Genomic DNA, 25,668 nt, shown 5'->3' with positions numbered 1-25,668 from the left:
TCTTCCGGTATCCCTCTGCAGGCCGGGCATTCCGCACTGGAGTCGTGCCCAAATCTATGCAGATAACTTCTGAAGCATCCGTGGCCGCTTAGAAGTTGGGTCAGATGGAAGTCGACCTTGCCGTGTGTTCTGCCGATCCACGATGCTACGTTAGTAATGAGTGTGTGGGTTCACCTGCCTTTTGACGAGGCATTCCATCGCTCTTGCCACTTGCTGACCGTCGTACGTCTAGCCGCCGCCCGCGCGTCTCTGCGAGGCCGCCCGGCGGCAAAACTGTGAAGGTAGCTCGCTTCCAGGACGAGGAGGTCGATAAGTGCCATCCCCGAGATCACCAGTACGGCATCGTCAGAAACCGTCCTGAATCCACTGCAGACACGGAGAGCGCCAAGACGGTATGTAGCAGCGAGGTCGCGGATGTAGCTCCTCTTGATCACCGCGGCAGCCAATATCGGTGCCGCATGCAGCATTATTGATTGCAAGCGTCTTCCACGGCTTTGATATCTTTCGCAACGCCTACAATTGCGACGTCATCTGCGTACCCCACTAGCTCCGTACCGGGTGGGAGTTGGAGGCGGAGAATGCCGTCATACATGACGTTCCAGAGCAGCGGCCCTAGGACCGACCCTTGGGAGACGCCAGCGACAACATTGAGGGATTTGGTGCCAGACGATGTGTGAAACCTAAGTATACGATCGCTAAGGTAGCTTCTAATGGAGCGCACCAGGCACGTGGGTACGCCTTGATCCACCAGTGCGTTGAGAATGCATCCCCAGTCTGCCGAATTGAATGCATTTTTGACGTCGAGGGTCACCACCAGGCAGTATTCTTTGGCACCTCCCTTCCATCTTCTACCTGTTATTGCCTTCGACGCAAGATCCACCACTCTACTGATCGCGTCTATGGTGGACCTCGATTTCCTGAACCCGTACTGGATGGGAGATAGACCGATTGCTGTTTCAAGCCTCGAGCAAAGCAGTCTCTCCAGCACCTTACCGAACGAGTCCAGGAGACAGATCGGCCTGTAGGATGAGGGGTCTTCGAGTGGTTTTCCAGGTTTCGGCAGTAGTACCAGGTTCTGCACCTTCCAGCAGGCAGGGAATATGCCTTCCCTGATACACCTTCCGAACAGAGCAGCGAACGCCCCAGGGTGCATACATAGTGCCAGTTTGAGTGCGCGGTTCGGTATAGAATCCGGGCCCGGCGCAAGCTACGAGCAGCCAGCAGCACTTCCTCAGTGGTGACGTCGCCTAAGGCAGGCGATAACTCGCTTATGGTAGGGATCATCGCAGGCGACTCAGGTCTCGAGGGGAATAGGGTACTAACAATTCGTGAGAGTTTCTCAGCATCCATGGGAGCATTGCGTCCGCCAGCGTAGATTCGCTTCACAATGAGCTTATATGCTTTCCCCCAGGGGTCGTGCTCGGCTGAGTCGCACAGCTCGAAAAAGCATCGCTTCTTGCTTGCTGCTATCGCCCTTTTCAGAGATCGCCTAGACTCCCGATAGGCATCCTGTCTGAGGGGCGACGAGGGTGTGCCGCGAGCTCTCTGCGCCATTCTTCTTGCCCTGATAAAAGAGCTTCGCAATTCCGCGATTTCATTGGTCCACCAGTAAGCTGGTACGTGGTGGCGCCTATAGGGGCAACGTCTGTCCATGCTGGCGTCGCATGCCGCGCGGATTTGGGCCACGGCGTCCATAGCCATAACTTCAGGATCACCGGAGAGTCGGAAGCCGCTGAGGGCGCTTGCGAAGGATGCTGGACGGAAGGAATCCAGCTTGTATGCCACGTTGGCGGACGGTGGATTCAGCATGTTGCGGGAAGTTACCCCGACTGTGAGTGTAATGGCCACATGGTCGCTTGCCGTATAAGCGTCGCTAATGGACCACATGATCTGACTGTGGAGGGAGCTACTAGCATACGACAGGTCAATTATGGATCCGCTGCCTGCCCTGCTGAATGTGTGCTGTGACCCGGTATTCAGCAGCGTCTGATCCAATACTGAGAAAGCTTCCAGTAGTGTTCGGCCTCTCGCGTTAGTGGTGTTGCTGCCCCACTCAACTGCCCATGCGTTGAAGTCTCCGCCAATTATAACACGGCTACGTCCCCTGGCGTCGTCTACCAGAGCGTCGAGGACAGAGGCGAACTTCGATAAGGAAAGGCTGGGTGGAAGGTAGCAACTATAGACCCACAGGTCAGAAACTTTGGCTCTCACGAAGTAGTTACCAGCTTTGCATTCCGAGAAAGCGGGCGCTCTAGGCTCACAAAGCCATAGAGCAGCCTTGCCGGAAAGATCCACTGCCCAATTGCTGTTGCTGTACGTTCTATATGGCTCGCTGAGTAGCGCCAGACTAATATTCTGCTCGCCGATGGTCTGCAGTAGCAGGTCTTGTGCTGCGATGCAGTGGTTCAGATTGAGCTGCAAGAACCTTATCATCTTAGTAGTCTTACCGCCTCCTTGTACGCCGGACATTTAAAACTTCCTGTGGCGTGGTCCGTCGCTGGCAGGCTGTCTTTTGCGCATAATGCGCAAGCTGCCGTTACCCGTTCTTCTGATTCGTTGAACATCGTTTTTCAGTGACTGCAGAGCCGGAGCCGATTTCACTGCCTTCAAAATGTCAGCGTACTGGGCTTCTCCAACGCCTTTGGCTATAATGGCATCGGGTCTCCTGGTCTTCGGTCGTGTCTGACGCTGAACCTTCGTCCATGTATCAGCCTTGGGAGCGATAGAAGCGTCAGGGGGGTTGTCATTTCCCTTCACTACCTGAGCGAGGTCTTGCGGCTGGGTGTCTAGGGCCTGGCCACTTGTACTCTGCGATGCGGAGGCGAGCTTCTGGTCACGCGTTTTATGCTTCTTTGGAGGAGTCGCGCGCTGGTTGCTTTTGGGGTCCCTGGGCCTTTTAGGGGTGCCTGCTTGGGGGTGGCTGGACACTTTGGGCCAGGCCTCAGCAGTTTGAACGCCAATTTCTCTCGAATGCTGCTTCACACCAGTGCATGACCAGTCTATTTTGCTGCAAATCAAGCTGTGCAGCTTCAGCATCTCAGCAAAAATCTCCTTATCCTGCTGGTTGACATGTCGCTTATTTTGACCCTTACATACTTATATGTATATGTATGTATGTGTGTATATAGGCGGATAACGCCTGCATGAAAAATTTAAATGTAAGTACATATCAGTGTTGCCGAACGCTCCAATTTTGGCGGGACGTCCCGATTTATAAATCAAAATTAAATGTCCCGCGTCGGACTTTTCGGGGATAACTCGACCGTGCATACAACGTGCTGAGGAAGCACACAGTTAAGTCAGGACTGGCAGTCCGCCCGGTGCGTAACGAAAATATGTACATATGTATGTATGTACGTATAACCATACATAGTGCTTATTATACGAAAGAAGAATATCATATAGTAAATAAACTATTAATTTTATGCACATTTTACTTAGCCCAGCAAATACGAGCAATACCTGCTAGTTATATATAAATGATATGTGCAAAGTTTGGTTTAGGAAGCATTTGAAATGTGGACGCTTCTGCATGTTACATACTTTGCACAAACCTAATATACCCTTTTTACCCTACGGGTACAGGGTATAATAATTTTTAATTAATTAATATTTCTTGCTCTGTCAAGTGCAAGACGAATGAACATACATATATACATAGATGTATATATGTACACAGATGTGTACATATGCATGTGTGTACATTCACACATTAGTGTCTCACATTTTGCTTTGGCTATTTCAATCGTTTGCACGCAACTACACGAACAGCTGCTTGTATACGTGTGTGTCTGTATGTATACTTAGTTGTCCTCAACTGTTTGATATTTTGTATTGTTTGTTCTGCCTGCATTTGTAAAATGCTAATTTGAAAATCGTTACGTAGATTACAGTCTCCAAACTTGAAATCGATCGGAAAAAATGTATAACACAAACTTTTCATTTGAATAAATATTAAAACCCCAATAATTCAAGCTCCACCACAAATTTCGAAAATCCGCGTATGCAGTTTTGTTTGTATTCTTTTATAGAATATAAAAATCAAATTTAAAGTTTATATAACAAGAAATGCAGAATTTTCAATTTTGGAGCTCGTTTTCCTCCCTTTGGAGCTCGAATTTTCCAAAATGCCTGCCTGAATTTCTGCCCTGTAAACATATGCTAGCTTTTAACAATAATATAAGCTTTAGGTCTAATTCTTGGATAAATAATTTTTTCATTATTCGTTTTCTTGTAAATGTAAATGTAATAATAGTGTGCAGATCATCTGTAAGTGCTCTTGATCTCTGTATAATGCGTGGGCGTTTGATTGTTTTTTGGACTCCATGCAAGATAACTTAAGATATGCTTCCACAGCGAACAGTCATTCCATTATTCGGGTTCTATGTAAGCAAAAGAAGGGTCTTCATATTTGTCACCTCAACGCACAAAGTCTAGTGAATAAAATGGACGAGTTTAGATCTTTGTTTGTCAATTCTAATGTAGATGTAATGTGTGTGTCTGATTGTCTCTAGTCTTAATGATCAATATGTATGTTGTAATGGGTATAATGTCTATCGTTCTGACCGTGAGGGACATGCGGGGGGTGTGGCCATATATGTTAAAAATAGTCTTAAATGCCAGGTGATTAGCAACCAGCCATTGGGCAGCAATCTGGAATATTTGTTTCTGCAAATATCAGGCCGCAAAAATATTGAAAGCAACCTTGTCGGATGTACGTATAGACCTAACAGACACACGGACTACAGAGACTTTTTGGATACCTTTTCCGCAGTGTCTATAAAATATAACAATATTGTCCTGGCTGGCGATTTTAACAGCAATATGCTAATCGAGCATCACCTAAAAGATGACATGATCGGTTTGGGCATGAGACTGGTAAATACTGTTTTACCTACACATTTCTCCAACACCTGTAATACCCTCCTTGACGTATTCTTTGTCAACGACACCAATAAAGCGATTCTTTTTGACCAGCTCTCAGCACCAGCTTTCTCCAAACATGACATGATTTTTTTGACGTATGATATCTACCTAGATCAAAATAACCATACAATCACTTATAGGGACTTTAGGAATATTGACATTAGGCTACTCTTTGATTACTGCGATACAATAATCTTTGACGAGATATATACAAAACCCACAGTAGACGAGCAGCTTGAACTTTTTAATGAACACTTTCAGCACCTTTATAATAGTTTTGTACCGCTGCGACTAAAAGTAATTAAGCCTGTTAAAAACGAATGGTTTAGTAGAGAAATTGGTTATGCAATAATACGACGAGATCATGCTTTCAATAAGTGGAAACGCTATAAGACCACGGCTCACCTTTTGCATTATAGGAAACTCAGAAAAATAGTTGGGCTGAAAATCATAAATGCTAAGCGTGCCCATTACTCAGCCAAATTTACATCAGCCCTGTCATCAAGTCAGGTCTGGTCGGAAATAAAAAAGGTAGGGATTGGAAAATCCAAACCCTCCGTAAACCTTGACGTAGATGTCGATGAGCTTAACAATAAGTTTGTAGATTTAGCAGTACCTGAAGTTCTCGAAAATGCGTACGCGAACCATACTTCGCTACTAAACTGTGATATTAGTTTTAGTTTTATGTGTGTACGTGAATGTGATGTTTTAGATTCTATCCTCAAGGTGAAGTCCAATGCGGTTGGTCTCGATGAAATTCATCCTAAATTTTTAAAATTGCTACTCCCCAAACTTTTAACGCATATAACATATATCTTTAACTCAGTGTTTACAACCTCGTGCTTTCCTTATAAATGGAAATTCGGGAAAATAATGCCAATACCTAAGGGAGGCAATGATTTTCGGCCTATTTCCATACTACCGTTCCTCTCAAAAGCATTTGAACACCTGATGACAAACCAAATTACTAACTTCATGGTAACAAACTCACTATTAAGCGACAAACAATCGGGCTTCAGGAAAAATATAAGTTGTATAACTTCAATATTAAAAATTACGGAGGACATTCGTGAGCAAATGGACAACAGTATGGTAACTTTTTTGACCCTTCTTGACTACTCAAAAGCTTTTGACACGGTAAATCATACCATACTCTGCACCAAACTTGAAAGACTCTATAATTTCTCTGACTCCGCTATACATCTAGTCCAATCATACCTGTCCTGTCGCCATCAAGCAGTCGTCACCTCGTGTAGTGTTTCGTCTTTTCTGTTAATAAAACGTGGAGTCCCACAGGGTTCAGTGCTAGGGCCCCTGCTATTTTCTATTTATGTTAATGACCTTCCATGTTCTGTGTCAAACTGCGATATTCACTTGTATGCAGATGATGTTCAGTTGTATGTTAGTCGTCCGTTAGATAGATTAAAAGAATGTGTACGTGCTTGTAATGACGATCTATTGAAAATCAGTGAATGGGCGAGAATAAATGGTCTGGAAGTCAATCCGGAAAAATCTAAATGCCTGGTAATTTATAAAAAGAAAATTAACTTACTTAATCTAGAGAAATTACAACTGAAAGACAAACATATTGAATACGTAAGGCAGGCAAAAAATTTAGGGATAATCATTAATGAGACACTATCATGGCACAATCATGTTAATAATGCTGTAGGAAGAACGTATAGTGCACTTAGGTTTCTCTCTTTGACGCAGAATTTCCTCCCAGCCAAACTCAAGCTACTTATTGCTAAGACATACTTGATACCCTCACTATTTTATGGAGTAGAATTATTCGGAAACTGTGACGCCGTAAGCCAGAACAAACTAAAAGTAGCCTTTAACAGCATTGCACGTTATGTCTTTGATATTAAAAGAAGAGAATCCATAACGGAATACGCAAAACTAATTTTTAACTTGACTCTTAACTCCTGGATTAAACTTAGGACCCTAATTTTTATACACAGAACCATTACTCGAAAAGAGCCGAATTATTTGTATGACAAAATTTCATTTACCTCTTCAAGAAGAACAAATAATATAGTCTGCATAAGATATAGATTATCTTGTTCCGAAAAACACTTTTTTATATTTGCTGTTCGTCTGTGGAACGAGTTACCGCATGGCTTAAAAACAATCAGCAATGAAACGCATTTTAGAAATAGAATTCATGCGCACTATCAAGAAAATACCTAAATGAAATAAAGTAAGAGCACAATATTAATACATTTACACTCAGTAGGCAACATTTTTGTTCAGATTATAAAATAATAATAATATTAATAATAAGAACCAAATACACTTTAAATTTATGTATAATTAAAATGTATCTAATATAAATAGGTTAAGTACGCTAATGAAATCACTTGAATTTTAATAATATCTAAGGAAATTTAATTAATGTGACTAGTGCATTAATTTATAAGAATCATTCTTGTAGCACTAGGAATAAATAAATAAATAAATAAATAAATCCCTTCTTAGTGGGCACCTACACTATGAAAGGATACTTGAGTCCAAATTTCAGCTTCCTAGATTTTACCGTTTGGGCTGTAAGTTGATCACCAATCAGTCAATGAGGACAAACTGTTTTATATATATAGAGATAAATAAAATATCGACTAATAACCAAACTTGGTATCCTAAAGGAGAAAGGAGGAGTTTGTGGCCGAAAAAAGCCGACATACGCACATCTCTAGCATATCAGCTGATCACATTTTTTTGTGTTAATTAGCTACCTCAGATAGCAACGCTACAAATGTATTGTGAAGAAATCTAAGACTCATTTCGTGTTAAGCTTATTTTGTGAATATATTCTTGCGATTTACAAAAGCAGAAACACGACTTTTACACTCATCACAATCATATTTAAAATTGCAAACACATATTAGTGTTGAATTGCAAAATTGAATACATATGTACATGACCGTAGCGAGGGGGGTGCAAAGCGGGCAGCTAAAAGAAGTTGTTTTTGCGGCCACCAGTTCGCTGATTTGATCGAAACCTGAGGCAATTATGCGACTAATTTAAAAACGTTGTGAATTATTGGCTCTTAACAAGTAAAAAACCTAAAGTCGGGTGAAATACTCTGTACATATGTTTAAAATAATTATAGAAATTAAAAATATTAAGAAAATTTAAAAAAAAAATTTGGATTAATTTTACATCTCTTGGTATTTGAACTCACGTAAAGGGCAATTCTACAGTACATATACAAAGCAATTGCGTCTATGAGACTGTACGAATGTCTATGCGCGCCGTCATACGGACACATAATCTTCTAACTGGGGGTATTTGCAAAATTTGAGTTCGAAATTCCAGGAACTATGGGAGTTACGATTTGCGGGGTGTAGGGGAATTCCAAGAAATACATTTTTTGCATATTTACATAAGGAATCTGGGACTAAAATTTTGTGTCCCTAGGTCTTATAGTCTCCGAGATGTAGGCGATTATGCGAATGGAAAATCGGGAAAACCCCCATAGGGGGGGAAGTGGGGGGAAAATCAAAAAAATAAAACAAACTCGTATAGCGTACACATATAAGGCATCTTTGTGCAAAATTTGGTGTCTCTATCTCTTATAGTATCTGAGATCCAGGTGTTCATACGGACAGACAGACGGACAGACAGACGGACAGACAGACATAGATCGACTCGTCTTGTCATGCTGATCAAGAATATACAAGGTGTGTTCCAAAGTAAACAGGACTTTTTAATAAAAAACAAAATAGAACAAATGGTTTTTTCGGCAAAATCAATTTACTTTATTCAAAACTAGCAGGTCTTGCCCTTCTTTGCTGGGCTAAGTAAAATGTGCTTATAATTATAAGTTTATTTACTATATGGTATTCCTCTTTCGACGCTCTCTAAAGTTTTTTAAAGAGTTAATTTTCCAAATAGCAAATATAATACAATAAGTACTATGTATGGTTATACGTACATACATACATATGTACATACATATCTTCGTTAGGCACCGGGCGGCCTGCCAGTCCTGACTTAACTGTGTGCTTCCTCAGCACGTTGTACGCACGGCCGAGTTATCCCCGAAAAGTCCGACGCGGGACATTTAATTTTGATTTATAAATCGGGACGTCCCGCCAAATTTGGAGCGTTCGGCAACGCTGATATGTACAAACATTTAAATTTTTCATGCAGGCGTTATCCCTATATACATACATACATATATAAGTATGTATTAATTTTTTTAATTCAACACTAATTTGTGTCTTCAATTCCAAATATGATTGTTGTGAATGTAAAAGGTGTGTCTCTGCTTTTGTAAATCGCATGAATACACTCACAAAATAACAGGAAATGACTCTTAGATTTGTTCAGAATACATTTGTAGCGTTGTTAACTAACAATAAAACGGTAAGTCGCTGTAAATATGCGATCAGCTGAAATGCTAGAGATGGGCATGTGTCGGATGCTCTATGTGTTAGAGCATCAAAACTATCGGTAGTTGAATCCGTCGATACAATCAATAATTCCATCGTAGTTTGAATGCAATTAACAGAAATTTTAAATAATATCTTATAATTTATTGAGATCAATTAGAACAAATCATATACAAACATACATATGTACATACAAGGTGCAATTCAAAAGTTCCAGGACTTTTATTAAAAAACGAAAACTATTTTTTTTTTTTTTGAAAAAATTTTTTGGTCGCCTTCAAAATAGTCTCCTTCCGCCTGAATACAACGTTCAAGAAGGTGATCGAACGACTTTTTTAGGTCATTTGTCGGTATAGCGTTGAGGATGGCGGTCGCCGCCTGTTGGATGGCATCAACGTCAGCATAGCGGTTTCCTTTCATGGCCAAATGTAGTTTTCCGAAAAGGTAGAAGTCGCACGGTGCCATATCAGGTGAATACGGCGAGCGGTTAATGGTTAAAATGTGATTTTTGGTCAAATAATCGGTCACAATCGGTTGATTTTTAAGCAATTTTTGGTCGTCAGTCAATTTGTGCGGAACAAACCGTGCACACACCTTTCGTAAGCCCAAATGTTCGGTCAAAATGCGATAAATCGATGTTTTGGAGATGTTCAATTCCATTTCCAACAATTTCAATGATTATTGCGGATGATTTTTGATGAATTCACGCACTGTTTTGATGGCATTTTTGGTGATCACAAATTTTGATTGGCCCACATGTTAATCGTCATTTATGTCCTCACGACCACTTTGAAAACGTTGAAACCACTCGTGCACTCTGCTACGGGATAGGCAATCATCACCATAAACTTGTTCCATCAATTGAAACAAAATTTAATGTTGGCTCTTTGTTACAAGCTCATTTTTGCACCTACAACACAAACATACTGACACTTAAAACGCAATAACTTCACTTCCAATCGATGAAATGTCATGCAATTCTCACTGGACAATCGATAAAGATAGCAGATTCTAACGCACCAGTCGACATTTAGATAGCGCCAAAAGTGGGCGCTAGCTTCAAAAAGTCCTGTTTACTTTGAATTGCACCTTGTATGTACATCTGCCCGCAACGCGAAGCAGAATATGTGTAGGTCCGCTTTCGGTTTCTGCTTTACTATCGCTTACGCAGTCGTTGCCTAGCGAGGGTAATTGTAAACCTTTGGCATTTTGCCTTTGAAATTAAGAGGCGTAAATGATCAAAACGAAATAACCGCGAGCCAATGACTTGCAGTTGTTGTTTTTCGTTTTAAAAAATTTGATTTAAAACCATAGAACATTATTTATTACAATCAAACAACAGTGCTCGATTGTCCAATGTATACATACATACATACATACATACATACATACATATGAGAGAACCGCACACATCGACAGAGCTGCAGGCAGCGCATGAGCAGCGATTTTACACACGGAAACATTAGTACTAACTGGATGTACCTACCAAAATTGATTTCAAAATTCCGAGAATTACGGGAGTTATGAAAAAAAAAACACGAATTGCGGGGGAGTGGGGGGGTGTATCAGAAAAAATAAACAAACTCGATCTGCCTAGGGCTTATAGGAACCTTGATACCAATTTTGGTTATCCTAGCTCTTGTACTTACTGAGATCCTTGCGCTCATACAGACAGACGGACAGACAGACAGACGGACATGGCTATATCGACTCGTCTTGTCATCCTGATCAAAAATATATATACTTTGTGGGGTCTGCCAAGCCTCCTTCTGTGTGTTACATAATAAAACGGTAAGTCGCTGTAAATATGCGATCAGCTGAAATGCTAGAGATGGGCATGTGTCGGATGCTCTATGTGTTAGAGCATCAAAACTATCGGTAGTTGAATCCGTCGATACAATCAATAATTCCATCGTAGTTTGAATGCAATTAACAGAAATTTTAAATAATATCTTATAATTTATTGAGATCAATTAGAACAAATCATATACAAACATACATATGTACATACAAGGTGCAATTCAAAAGTTCCAGGACTTTTATTAAAAAACGAAAACAATTTTTTTTTTTTTTTGAAAAAATTTTTTGGTCGCCTTCAAAATAGTCTCCTTCCGCCTGAATACAACGTTCAAGAAGGTGATCGAACGACTTTTTTAGGTCATTTGTCGGTATAGCGTTGAGGATGGCGGTCGCCGCCTGTTGGATGGCATCAACGTCAGCATAGCGGTTTCCTTTCATGGCCAAATGTAGTTTTCCGAAAAGGTAGAAGTCGCACGGTGCCATATCAGGTGAATACGGCGAGCGGTTAATGGTTAAAATGTGATTTTTGGTCAAATAATCGGTCACAATCGGTTGATTTTTAAGCAATTTTTGGTCGTCAGTCAATTTGTGCGGAACAAACCGTGCACACACCTTTCGTAAGCCCAAATGTTCGGTCAAAATGCGATAAATCGATGTTTTGGAGATGTTCAATTCCATTTCCAACAATTTCAATGATTATTGCGGATGATTTTTGATGAATTCACGCACTGTTTTGATGGCATTTTTGGTGATCACAAATTTTGATTGGCCCACATGTTAATCGTCATTTATGTCCTCACGACCACTTTGAAAACGTTGAAACCACTCGTGCACTCTGCTACGGGATAGGCAATCATCACCATAAACTTGTTCCATCAATTGAAACAAAATTTAATGTTGGCTCTTTGTTACAAGCTCATTTTTGCACCTACAACACAAACATACTGACACTTAAAACGCAATAACTTCACTTCCAATCGATGAAATGTCATGCAATTCTCACTGGACAATCGATAAAGATAGCAGATTCTAACGCACCAGTCGACATTTAGATAGCGCCAAAAGTGGGCGCTAGCTTCAAAAAGTCCTGTTTACTTTGAATTGCACCTTGTATGTACATCTGCCCGCAACGCGAAGCAGAATATGTGTAGGTCCGCTTTCGGTTTCTGCTTTACTATCGCTTACGCAGTCGTTGCCTAGCGAGGGTAATTGTAAACCTTTGGCATTTTGCCTTTGAAATTAAGAGGCGTAAATGATCAAAACGAAATAACCGCGAGCCAATGACTTGCAGTTGTTGTTTTTCGTTTTAAAAAATTTGATTTAAAACCATAGAACATTATTTATTACAATCAAACAACAGTGCTCGATTGTCCAATGTATACATACATACATACATACATACATATGAGAGAACCGCACACATCGACAGAGCTGCAGGCAGCGCATGAGCAGCGATTTTACACACGGAAACATTAGTACTAACTGGATGTACCTACCAAAATTGATTTCAAAATTCCGAGAATTACGGGAGTTATGAAAAAAAAAACACGAATTGCGGGGGAGTGGGGGGGGGTGTATCAGAAAAAATAAACAAACTCGATCTGCCTAGGGCTTATAGGAACCTTGATACCAATTTTGGTTATCCTAGCTCTTGTACTTACTGAGATCCTTGCGCTCATACAGACAGACGGACAGACAGACAGACGGACATGGCTATATCGACTCGTCTTGTCATCCTGATCAAAAATATATATACTTTGTGGGGTCTGCCAAGCCTCCTTCTGTGTGTTACATACATGCGCACAAAACTAGTATAGCCTTTCACCCTTTGGGTACAGGCTATAAAAAATTACTTTTAAAAATGTTAAATAATTTTTAATTAATTAACATTTCTTGCTCTGTCAGTGCAAGACGAATGAACATACATACATATGTACATACATAGATGTGTACATATGTATGTGTGTACATTCACACATTAGTGTCTCACATTTTGCTGTGGCTATTTCAATCGTTTGCACGCAACTACACGAACAGCTGCTTGCATGTGTGTGTGTGTATGTGTACTTAGTTGTCCCCAACTGCTTGATATTTTGTATTGTTTGTTCTGCCTGCATTTGTAAAATGCATATTTTGAAAATCCTTGAACGCAAAGTTGTAGATTTAGTTACGTAGATTACAGTCCCCAAATTTGAAATCGATCGGAAAAAATTTATAACACAAACTTTTCATTTGAATAAATATTAAATTGATCGGTGCAGAAATGCAGAATTTTCAAACAAACTTTGGAGCTCGTTTTCCCCTCTTGGGGAGCATGATTTCCATAAGCCCTTCTTAGTGGTTAAAATGTGATTTTTGGTCAAATAATCGGTCAGAAGCGTCGATCGTCTGAGCAATTTTTGGTCGTCAGTCAATTTGTGTGGAACAAACCGTGCACACACCTTTCGTAAGCCCAAAAACAATCAGCAATGAAACGCATTTTAGAAATAGAATTCATGCGCACTATCAAGAAAATACCTAAATGAAATAAAGTAAGAGCACAATATTAATACATTTACACTCAGTAGGCAACATTTTTGTTCAGATTATAAAATAATAATAATATTAATAATAAGAACCAAATACACTTTAAATTTATGTATAATTAAAATGTATCTAATATAAATAGGTTAAGTACGCTAATGAAATCACTTGAATTTTAATAATATCTAAGGAAATTTAATTAATGTGACTAGTGCATTAATTTATAAGAATCATTCTTGTAGCACTAGGAATAAATAAATAAATAAATAAATAAATCCCTTCTTAGTGGGCACCTACACTATGAAAGGATACTTGAGTCCAAATTTCAGCTTCCTAGATTTTACCGTTTGGGCTGTAAGTTGATCACCAATCAGTCAATGAGGACAAACTGTTTTATATATATAGAGATAAATAAAATATCGACTAATAACCAAACTTGGTATCCTAAAGGAGAAAGGAGGAGTTTGTGGCCGAAAAAAGCCGACATACGCACATCTCTAGCATATCAGCTGATCACATTTTTTTGTGTTAATTAGCTACCTCAGATAGCAACGCTACAAATGTATTGTGAAGAAATCTAAGACTCATTTCGTGTTAAGCTTATTTTGTGAATATATTCTTGCGATTTACAAAAGCAGAAACACGACTTTTACACTCATCACAATCATATTTAAAATTGCAAACACATATTAGTGTTGAATTGCAAAATTGAATACATATGTACATGACCGTAGCGAGGGGGGTGCAAAGCGGGCAGCTAAAAGAAGTTGTTTTTGCGGCCACCAGTTCGCTGATTTGATCGAAACCTGAGGCAATTATGCGACTAATTTAAAAACGTTGTGAATTATTGGCTCTTAACAAGTAAAAAACCTAAAGTCGGGTGAAATACTCTGTACATATGTTTAAAATAATTATAGAAATTAAAAATATTAAGAAAATTTAAAAAAAAAATTTGGATTAATTTTACATCTCTTGGTATTTGAACTCACGTAAAGGGCAATTCTACAGTACATATACAAAGCAATTGCGTCTATGAGACTGTACGAATGTCTATGCGCGCCGTCATACGGACACATAATCTTCTAACTGGGGGTATTTGCAAAATTTGAGTTCGAAATTCCAGGAACTATGGGAGTTACGATTTGCGGGGTGTAGGGGAATTCCAAGAAATACATTTTTTGCATATTTACATAAGGAATCTGGGACTAAAATTTTGTGTCCCTAGGTCTTATAGTCTCCGAGATATAGGCGATTATACGAATGGAAAATCGGGAAAACCCCCATAGGGGGGGGGGGGGGGGGGGGAAGTGGGGGGAAAAACAAAAAAATAAAACAAACTCGTATAGCGTACACATATAAGGCATCTTTGTGCAAAATTTGGTGTCTCTATCTCTTATAGTATCTGAGATCCAGGTGTTCATACGGACAGACAGACGGACAGACAGACGGACAGACAGACATAGATCGACTCGTCTTGTCATGCTGATCAAGAATATACAAGGTGTGTTCCAAAGTAAACAGGACTTTTTAATAAAAAACAAAATAGAACAAATGGTTTTTTCGGCAAAATCAATTTACTTTATTCAAAACTAGCAGGTCTTGCCCGTCTTTGCTGGGCTAAGTAAAATGTGCTTATAATTATAAGTTTATTTACTATATGGTATTCCACTTTCGACGCTCTCTAAAGTTTTTTAAAGAGTTAATTTTCCAAATAGCAAATATAATACAATAAGTACTATGTATGGTTATACGTACATACATACATATGTACATACATATCTTCGTTAGGCACCGGGCGGCCTGCCAGTCCTGACTTAACTGTGTGCTTCCTCAGCACGTTGTACGCACGGCCGAGTTATCCCCGAAAAGTCCGACGCGGGACATTTAATTTTGATTTATAAATCGGGACGTCCCGCCAAATTTGGAGCGTTCGGCAACGCTGATATGTACAAACATTTAAATTTTTCATGCAGGCGTTATCCCTATATACATACATCCATATATAAGTATGTATTAATTTTTTTAATTCAACACTAATTTGTGTCTTCAATTCCAAATATGATTGTTGTGAATGTAAAAGGTGTGTCTCTGCTTTTGTAAATCGCATGAATACACTCACAAAATAACAGGAAATGACTCTTAGATTTGTTCAGAATACATTTGTAGCGTTGTTAACTAACAATAAAAAGGTAAGTCGCTGTAAATATGCGATCAGCTGAAATGCTAGAGATGGGCATGTGTCGGATGCTCTATGTGTTAGAGCATCAAAACTATCGGTAGTTGAATCCGTCGATACAATCAATAATTCCATCGTAGTTTGAATGCAATTAACAGAAATTTTAAATAATATCTTATAATTTATTGAGATCAATTAGAACAAATCATATACAAACATACATATGTACATACAAGGTGCAATTCAAAAGTTCCAGGACTTTTATTAAAAAACGAAAACAATTTTTTTTTTTTTTGAAAAAATTTTTTGGTCGCCTTCAAAATAGTCTCCTTCCGCCTGAATACAACGTTCAAGAAGGTGATCGAACGACTTTTTTAGGTCATTTGTCGGTATAGCGTTGAGGATGGCGGTCGCCGCCTGTTGGATGGCATCAACGTCAGCATAGCGGTTTCCTTTCATGGCCAAATGTAGTTTTCCGAAAAGGTAGAAGTCGCACGGTGCCATATCAGGTGAATACGGCGAGCGGTTAATGGTTAAAATGTGATTTTTGGTCAAATAATCGGTCACAATCGGTTGATTTTTAAGCAATTTTTGGTCGTCAGTCAATTTGTGCGGAACAAACCGTGCACACACCTTTCGTAAGCCCAAATGTTCGGTCAAAATGCGATAAATCGATGTTTTGGAGATGTTCAATTCCATTTCCAACAATTTCAATGATTATTGCGGATGATTTTTGATGAATTCACGCACTGTTTTGATGGCATTTTTGGTGATCACAAATTTTGATTGGCCCACATGTTAATCGTCATTTATGTCCTCACGACCACTTTGAAAACGTTGAAACCACTCGTGCACTCTGCTACGGGATAGGCAATCATCACCATAAACTTGTTCCATCAATTGAAACAAAATTTAATGTTGGCTCTTTGTTACAAGCTCATTTTTGCACCTACAACACAAACATACTGACACTTAAAACGCAATAACTTCACTTCCAATCGATGAAATGTCATGCAATTCTCACTGGACAATCGATAAAGATAGCAGATTCTAACGCACCAGTCGACATTTAGATAGCGCCAAAAGTGGGCGCTAGCTTCAAAAAGTCCTGTTTACTTTGAATTGCACCTTGTATGTACATCTGCCCGCAACGCGAAGCAGAATATGTGTAGGTCCGCTTTCGGTTTCTGCTTTACTATCGCTTACGCAGTCGTTGCCTAGCGAGGGTAATTGTAAACCTTTGGCATTTTGCCTTTGAAATTAAGAGGCGTAAATGATCAAAACGAAATAACCGCGAGCCAATGACTTGCAGTTGTTGTTTTTCGTTTTAAAAAATTTGATTTAAAACCATAGAACATTATTTATTACAATCAAACAACAGTGCTCGATTGTCCAATGTATACATACATACATACATACATACATACATATGAGAGAACCGCACACATCGACAGAGCTGCAGGCAGCGCATGAGCAGCGATTTTACACACGGAAACATTAGTACTAACTGGATGTACCTACCAAAATTGATTTCAAAATTCCGAGAATTACGGGAGTTATGAAAAAAAAAACACGAATTGCGGGGGAGTGGGGGGGTGTATCAGAAAAAATAAACAAACTCGATCTGCCTAGGGCTTATAGGAACCTTGATACCAATTTTGGTTATCCTAGCTCTTGTACTTACTGAGATCCTTGCGCTCATACAGACAGACGGACAGACAGACAGACGGACATGGCTATATCGACTCGTCTTGTCATCCTGATCAAAAATATATATACTTTGTGGGGTCTGCCAAGCCTCCTTCTGTGTGTTACATAATAAAACGGTAAGTCGCTGTAAATATGCGATCAGCTGAAATGCTAGAGATGGGCATGTGTCGGATGCTCTATGTGTTAGAGCATCAAAACTATCGGTAGTTGAATCCGTCGATACAATCAATAATTCCATCGTAGTTTGAATGCAATTAACAGAAATTTTAAATAATATCTTATAATTTATTGAGATCAATTAGAACAAATCATATACAAACATACATATGTACATACAAGGTGCAATTCAAAAGTTCCAGGACTTTTATTAAAAAACGAAAACTATTTTTTTTTTTTTTGAAAAAATTTTTTGGTCGCCTTCAAAATAGTCTCCTTCCGCCTGAATACAACGTTCAAGAAGGTGATCGAACGACTTTTTTAGGTCATTTGTCGGTATAGCGTTGAGGATGGCGGTCGCCGCCTGTTGGATGGCATCAACGTCAGCATAGCGGTTTCCTTTCATGGCCAAATGTAGTTTTCCGAAAAGGTAGAAGTCGCACGGTGCCATATCAGGTGAATACGGCGAGCGGTTAATGGTTAAAATGTGATTTTTGGTCAAATAATCGGTCACAATCGGTTGATTTTTAAGCAATTTTTGGTCGTCAGTCAATTTGTGCGGAACAAACCGTGCACACACCTTTCGTAAGCCCAAATGTTCGGTCAAAATGCGATAAATCGATGTTTTGGAGATGTTCAATTCCATTTCCAACAATTTCAATGATTATTGCGGATGATTTTTGATGAATTCACGCACTGTTTTGATGGCATTTTTGGTGATCACAAATTTTGATTGGCCCACATGTTAATCGTCATTTATGTCCTCACGACCACTTTGAAAACGTTGAAACCACTCGTGCACTCTGCTACGGGATAGGCAATCATCACCATAAACTTGTTCCATCAATTGAAACAAAATTTAATGTTGGCTCTTTGTTACAAGCTCATTTTTGCACCTACAACACAAACATACTGACACTTAAAACGCAATAACTTCACTTCCAATCGATGAAATGTCATGCAATTCTCACTGGACAATCGATAAAGATAGCAGATTCTAACGCACCAGTCGACATTTAGATAGCGCCAAAAGTGGGCGCTAGCTTCAAAAAGTCCTGTTTACTTTGAATTGCACCTTGTATGTACATCTGCCCGCAACGCGAAGCAGAATATGTGTAGGTCCGCTTTCGGTTTCTGCTTTACTATCGCTTACGCAGTCGTTGCCTAGCGAGGGTAATTGTAAACCTTTGGCATTTTGCCTTTGAAATTAAGAGGCGTAAATGATCAAAACGAAATAACCGCGAGCCAATGACTTGCAGTTGTTGTTTTTCGTTTTAAAAAATTTGATTTAAAACCATAGAACATTATTTATTACAATCAAACAACAGTGCTCGATTGTCCAATGTATACATACATACATACATACATATGAGAGAACCGCACACATCGACAGAGCTGCAGGCAGCGCATGAGCAGCGATTTTACACACGGAAACATTAGTACTAACTGGATGTACCTACCAAAATTGATTTCAAAATTCCGAGAATTACGGGAGTTATGAAAAAAAAAAACACGAATTGCGGGGGAGTGGGGGGGGTGTATCAGAAAAAATAAACAAACTCGATCTGCCTAGGGCTTATAGGAACCTTGATACCAATTTTGGTTATCCTAGCTCTTGTACTTACTGAGATCCTTGCGCTCATACAGACAGACGGACAGACAGACAGACGGACATGGCTATATCGACTCGTCTTGTCATCCTGATCAAAAATATATATACTTTGTGGGGTCTGCCAAGCCTCCTTCTGTGTGTTACATACATGCGCACAAAACTAGTATAGCCTTTCACCCTTTGGGTACAGGCTATAAAAAATTACTTTTAAAAATGTTAAATAATTTTTAATTAATTAACATTTCTTGCTCTGTCAGTGCAAGACGAATGAACATACATACATATGTACATACATAGATGTGTACATATGTATGTGTGTACATTCACACATTAGTGTCTCACATTTTGCTGTGGCTATTTCAATCGTTTGCACGCAACTACACGAACAGCTGCTTGCATGTGTGTGTGTGTGTATGTGTACTTAGTTGTCCCCAACTGCTTGATATTTTGTATTGTTTGTTCTGCCTGCATTTGTAAAATGCATATTTTGAAAATCCTTGAACGCAAAGTTGTAGATTTAGTTACGTAGATTACAGTCCCCAAATTTGAAATCGATCGGAAAAAATTTATAACACAAACTTTTCATTTGAATAAATATTAAAACCCCAATAATTCAAGCTCCACCACAAATTTCGAAAATCTGATTATGCAGTTTTGTTTGTATTCTTTTATAGATTATAAAAATCAAATCAAAAGTTGATCGGTGCAGAAATGCAGAATTTTCAAACAAACTTTAGAGCTCGTTTTCCCCTCTTGGGGAGCATGATTTCCAAAAGCCCTTCTTAGTGGTTAAAATGTGATTTTTGGTCAAATAATCGGTCAGAAGCGTCGATCGTCTGAGCAATTTTTGGTCGTCAGTCAATTTGTGTGGAACAAACCGTGCACACACCTTTCGTAAGCCCAAATGTTCGGTCAAAATGCGATAAATCGATGTTTTGGAGATGTTCAATTCCATTTCCATCAATTTCAATGATTATTGCGGATGATTTTTGATGAATTCACGCACTGTTTTGATGGCATTTTTGGTGATCACAAATTTTGATTGGCCCACATGTTGATCGTCATTTATGTCCTCACGACCACTTTGAAAACGTTGAAACCACTCGTGCACTCTGCTACGGGATAGGCAATCATCACCAGAAATGCAGAAATGCAGAATTTTCAAACAAACTTTGGAGCTCGTTTTCCCCTCTTGGGGAGCATGATTTCCAAAAGCCCTTCTTAGTGGTTAAAATGTGATTTTTGGTCAAATAATCGGTCAGAAGCGTCGATCGTCTGAGCAATTTTTGGTCGTCAGTCAATTTGTGTGGAACAAACCGTGCACACACCTTTCGTAAGCCCAAATGTTCGGTCAAAATGCGATAAATCGATGTTTTGGAGATGTTCAATTCCATTTCCATCAATTTCAATGATTATTGCGGATGATTTTTGATGAATTCACGCACTGTTTTGATGGCATTTTTGGTGATCACAAATTTTGATTGGCCCACATGTTGATCGTCATTTATGTCCTCACGACCATGAAAACGTTGAAACCACTCGTGCACTCTGCTACGGGATAGGCAATCATCACCAGAAATGCAGAAATGCAGAATTTTCAAACAAACTTTGGAGCTCGTTTTCCCCTCTTGGGGAGCATGATTTCCAAAAGCCCTTCTTAGTGGTTAAAATGTGATTTTTGGTCAAATAATCGGTCAGAAGCGTCGATCGTCTGAGCAATTTTTGGTCGTCAGTCAATTTGTGTGGAACAAACCGTGCACACACCTTTCGTAAGCCCAAATGTTCGGTCAAAATGCGATAAATCGATGTTTTGGAGATGTTCAATTCCATTTCAATCAATTTCAATGATTATTGCGGATGATTTTTGATGAATTCACGCACTGTTTTGATGGCATTTTTGGTGATCACAAATTTTGATTGGCCCACATGTTGATCGTCATTTATGTCCTCACGACCACTTTGAAAACTTTGAAACCACTCGTGCACTCTGCTACGGGATAGGCAATCATCACCATAAACTTGTTCCATCAATTGAAACGTTTCGGTAAAAGTTTTACCAATTTTAAAACAAAATTTAATGTTGGCTCTTTGTTATAAGCTCATTTTTGCACCTACAACACAAACATACTGACACTTAAAACGCAATAACTTCACTTCCGATCGATGAAATGTCATGCAATTCTCACTGGACAATCGATAAAGATAGCAGATTATAACGCACCAGTCGACATATAGATAGCGCCACCAAGGGGCGCTAGATTCAAAAAGTCCTGTTTATGATGAAACAAATAGCCATCAATGAAATCTCTGCCCGCAGCTGTTGCTGTTGCTTCTTTGTGGGGATTGCCAAACAGAATTAATATTAATGAATATAAGTACACTAGCTGATATTGCCCGTCTTAACCCGACTCAATATAATGTTTCAAATTGTATTTATTTTGTGTGTGCATGACCTACCCATATGTTTTCATCTTATTAGTTACCAGTAGGAAGGCATTTAAGGTATTTTAATGAACACTCTTGACAAAAAATTTTTTAGTATTCTGGTACATTTTTATACCGTGTACCCGTAGGGTAGAAAGGGTATATTAGGTTTGTGCAAAGTATGTAACATGCAGAAGGAAGCATCTCCGATCCCATAAAGTATATATATTCTGAATCAGCATGACTATCTAGACATGTCCGTCTGTCCGTCTGTCCGTCTGGAAGAGCGCAAGGATCTCAGAAACTATAAAAGCTGGAACAACCAAAGTTGGTATCCAGATTCTCCTAGGTCTGAGAAGAGTTTATTTTATTTTTTGGAATTTCCCACCCTTCCCCCGCTACAGAATTTCGTGCATACCATCCACATTTCAAATGTTACATTAACCAAACTTTGCACTCATAATTCATACACAATAGTCTACTTTTGTTTCAAATTTCATCTAAATCGGTTAATTCTAAGAAAAGTTATTAGCGAAACAATTTTTCTCCAGTACAACCCCCTAAACTGCAGCAACAAATTCGCTCTTCTTCTTCCTCTTTTTGCTGCTGCTATGGGCGCATATAACTCAGTGACGGAAGCTTACCTGGGTAAAGGGTATTTCACTGTCATGCTTGCTCGACTGTAGCGTTCTCTCTTCTTGTTCTTGCCAAAATATTTTCTTAAACACACACATAACCACATGGAGCACACAGAAGGAAGCGTGGCAGACCCCACAAAGTATATATATTCTTGATCAGCATGACAAGCCGAGTCGATATAGCCATGTCCGTCTATCCGTTTGTCTGTAGGTTGGGACATCCAGTTAGTGATTGTATATCCGTATACCAAGTTTCATTATGATAGGGTATGCTATAAATGTATGCTGTTTTACATAAACACTTATGTATGAACGTGTTGAATATTTTAAAAATATTTAACTTAATAAATTAATTTTTTTTTTCATTTCGTTGTTGTCAATAATGATAATATTCTTACCTGTGATGGTATAGGCAGTTCTGAACAACAAATTTTCTTTATGGCAGAATATCTGTCTTCTCTGCTGTTGGGACAAATGCAAACCACAATTTGACTATCCTTGTTAATATTTCGACGCAAGGCATTAACAAAAAAATCAGCACGATCCTTATCCAATGAAATTATTTTGGGTTTTGAAACATGCATTCCGAACGCGTTACAACAGCGGTCCATATTGTCGATCAGTGCTTTTACAGCTCGTGAATCATTTTTGAAATGTATAAGAATCCAATTTCTCATATGAACAATATTTAAAATTTCATTATTTAGTGCATCTTTTGAAAATTCAGCTTTCTGTCCAGCGCAAACTATATTTTTCGCAAAATATATGTTCTCTAAGTCCATAATTCTGCCTAATAGACTATTATGAGTATTCAATAACGACAAACCCCACTTTTCAAGAATTTCTCGAGCAGCCCTGGTTTTGGATACATTATTGTAGAATTTTTCAAGCGCAACCATTCGCTGATTTGGCGAAACTCTTGTAATCGTTGCAATCTCACGCATTAGTCTATTATCCGCTCGGATTTCGTCACGAATACCAGTAAGGTAGCATAGCTCCGGAACCAAACAAAATCGTATATCCTCGGCTATTAATGTTTCACTACCCCTTTGTTTTTTTAGACTCAAAAGTAAGGGCTGCTTTATGTCTTTAATGTTTATATTGTGATGTTTATGGTAATAATCCACATAGCTTATAGATCCCGAACTTGTCTCAAATTCCGAAAGCGGATTTTGATCAAAATATATATCATCAATTCTATAGTTTTTGTTATTATAACGCGTAATAATTATATTTCCAAGAAGAACCTTTTTAGCACTTTCTTGATATTTGCTTTTATCCTGTCGATATATTTCAATAAGCATTTCCAGTACTGTCTTTTGACTGAGTAAACGATGAGATACATCACAGCACAGCATCAGACCTCCGTCAAATTCGTCAACTGCTGTTACATAGCCTGGCCAGACTTCAAGCTTAGCGGAAGGAATAACTTTAGGATTTGACGGGTCAAATTGTTTTCGATCAAATTTGACAAAATTTAATGTTCTCATAACTCTATCAAATAAAATATTATATAGTTGAATGCAATTTTTAAGTGACTCCTTTTTTTTAAATAGAATTCGCAGTTCAATTTCAGTGTTGTTTATACTCTTTGAAAGAAAAGTTGTTAATTCATTTTCAAGTTTAATCGGTAGATAAAGAGTCGTACCATCAAATGTTGTAGTACCTCCAATCTTTTCTTTGTGTTCGTTCAAGTATTTCATTCTTAAATGAACGGAGTCAATAGAAGGATTAAAACGTACTTCATAAACATATACGCCCTTATTTGGGTCAGATTCCAGTCTAATATAGTTAGATGACAGATTCACGGACGACCCTGCAAAGAAATAGATTGGTTTTTATGAAAGTGCATTTTTATAAGATCTTTGCTTTGCCGGCTATATTCGGCAAGACACGACACTATAATTATTCTACACATACATACAAGGTGTGTTCCAAAGTAAACAGGACTTTAAAAAAAAAACAGAACAAATGGTTTTTTCGGCAAAATCAATTTATTTTATCCAAAATAGTCTTCTTCTGCTTCAATACAGCTTTTTGCACGATCCAAAAGCATGTCGAACGAGTGTTTTAGCTCGTTGGCCGGTATTGCCGCCAGTATGCCGGTGCAAGCCTTTTGAATGGACTCTACGTCTGCATAACGCCTTCCTTTCATGGGCAAATGCATTTTTCCGAAAAGGTAGAAGTCGCACGGTGCCATATCAAGTGAATACGGCGAGTGGTTAATGGTTAAAATCTGATTTTTGGTCAAATAATCGGTCAGAAGTGTCGATCGCCTGAGCAATTTTCGGTCGTCAGTCAATTTGTGCGGAACAAACCGTGCACACACCTTTCGTAAGCCCAAATGTTCGGTCAAAATGCGATAAATCGATGTTTTGGAGATGTTCAATTCCATTTCCATCAATTTCACCTTGTATGTACAGAGTATTTCAAAGTCGAGGCACCCAACTTTAGCTTCTCCACTTGTTTTTGCAGTTGTTGTTGAGCAGCAAGTACATGTCCCGAACGGGTGTTGACAGTTTCAAGTGCATAGCATACTTGGTTTGTTCTTTGTACTCGGCTATTTTCTATTTTTTCGGTCATGAGTGCTTCTAGTGGGCTTTGGTTTCGACGTCATAACCAGTCACCAGTTATAACTCTTTTGAGCAAATCAAGATCATCACTGAATTCTGTTTTGATGTGCTGGGGTGGCCAGAGGTCGTCGTCGGTATCTTCGCTACCCCTACGCCACTGTCAACATTTTAAGTATTTTAGAGCACTTGAATCCATTTTGCGAAACGATAAAACCACAGCTGCCGAGACACAACGACATTCCAACAGTCTTGTCTGCGTTTAGAAGTTCTGTCCAGGTGATAGCGAAAAACATATTTTGAAAATTGTTTACATACCCAAGGCGAGATTGTGCACAGGAATAATTGCAAGAACGTGAAAAATGGAAAAAATTAGGATTGCAATACCTCAAATTGCAAAAAGTGAATAACAGAACGTGGCAAATAGCTGCAGCCCCACAACACGAGACGGACAGGGGGCAACGCTGGCGGTGAAAGCCCCAGCTGACCTATGTCAACAGCTGGCCAACAAAGGCAATAACAACGGAGACAGGAAAACTGCGACAGGCACCCAGAGGTACTAGCGGACGAGTGCAGCCCCTGGCGACCGTCACAGCTTCTACAATCCGTAAACGTTCTTCTCCAGGATTGCTTTTTATAGTTTTTTTCGATGCACCCGATACACGATTCTGATGTATAGTATATGTTACTGTTGAAACACAAAACTAGTACTGCCTATCCTTGCGTTCATACGGAC

The 25,668-nt window shown here is 39.2% G+C and overlaps 1 protein-coding gene across 1 annotated transcript in view; it reads right to left on the bottom strand.

Moving 5' to 3' along the window:
* LOC115630060 (protein argonaute-3) overlaps positions 1–25,668 on the bottom strand; it is a 265,544-nt gene that overhangs the window by 142,476 nt on the left and 97,400 nt on the right. The window contains exon 3 of the mRNA XM_030526694.1: positions 22,761–24,178. Within this exon, the coding sequence (XP_030382554.1) occupies positions 22,761–24,178 (1,418 nt within the window). The remainder of the gene's footprint in view (positions 1–22,760; positions 24,179–25,668) is intronic.

This window comes from Scaptodrosophila lebanonensis, unplaced genomic scaffold, assembly GCF_003285725.1.
Source record: "Scaptodrosophila lebanonensis strain 11010-0011.00,11010-0021.00 unplaced genomic scaffold, SlebRS2 tig00000250-arrow-arrow-pilon, whole genome shotgun sequence".
Lineage (NCBI taxonomy): Eukaryota > Metazoa > Arthropoda > Insecta > Diptera > Drosophilidae > Scaptodrosophila > Scaptodrosophila lebanonensis.
This window is presented reverse-complemented; position numbering and strand designations above follow the sequence as displayed.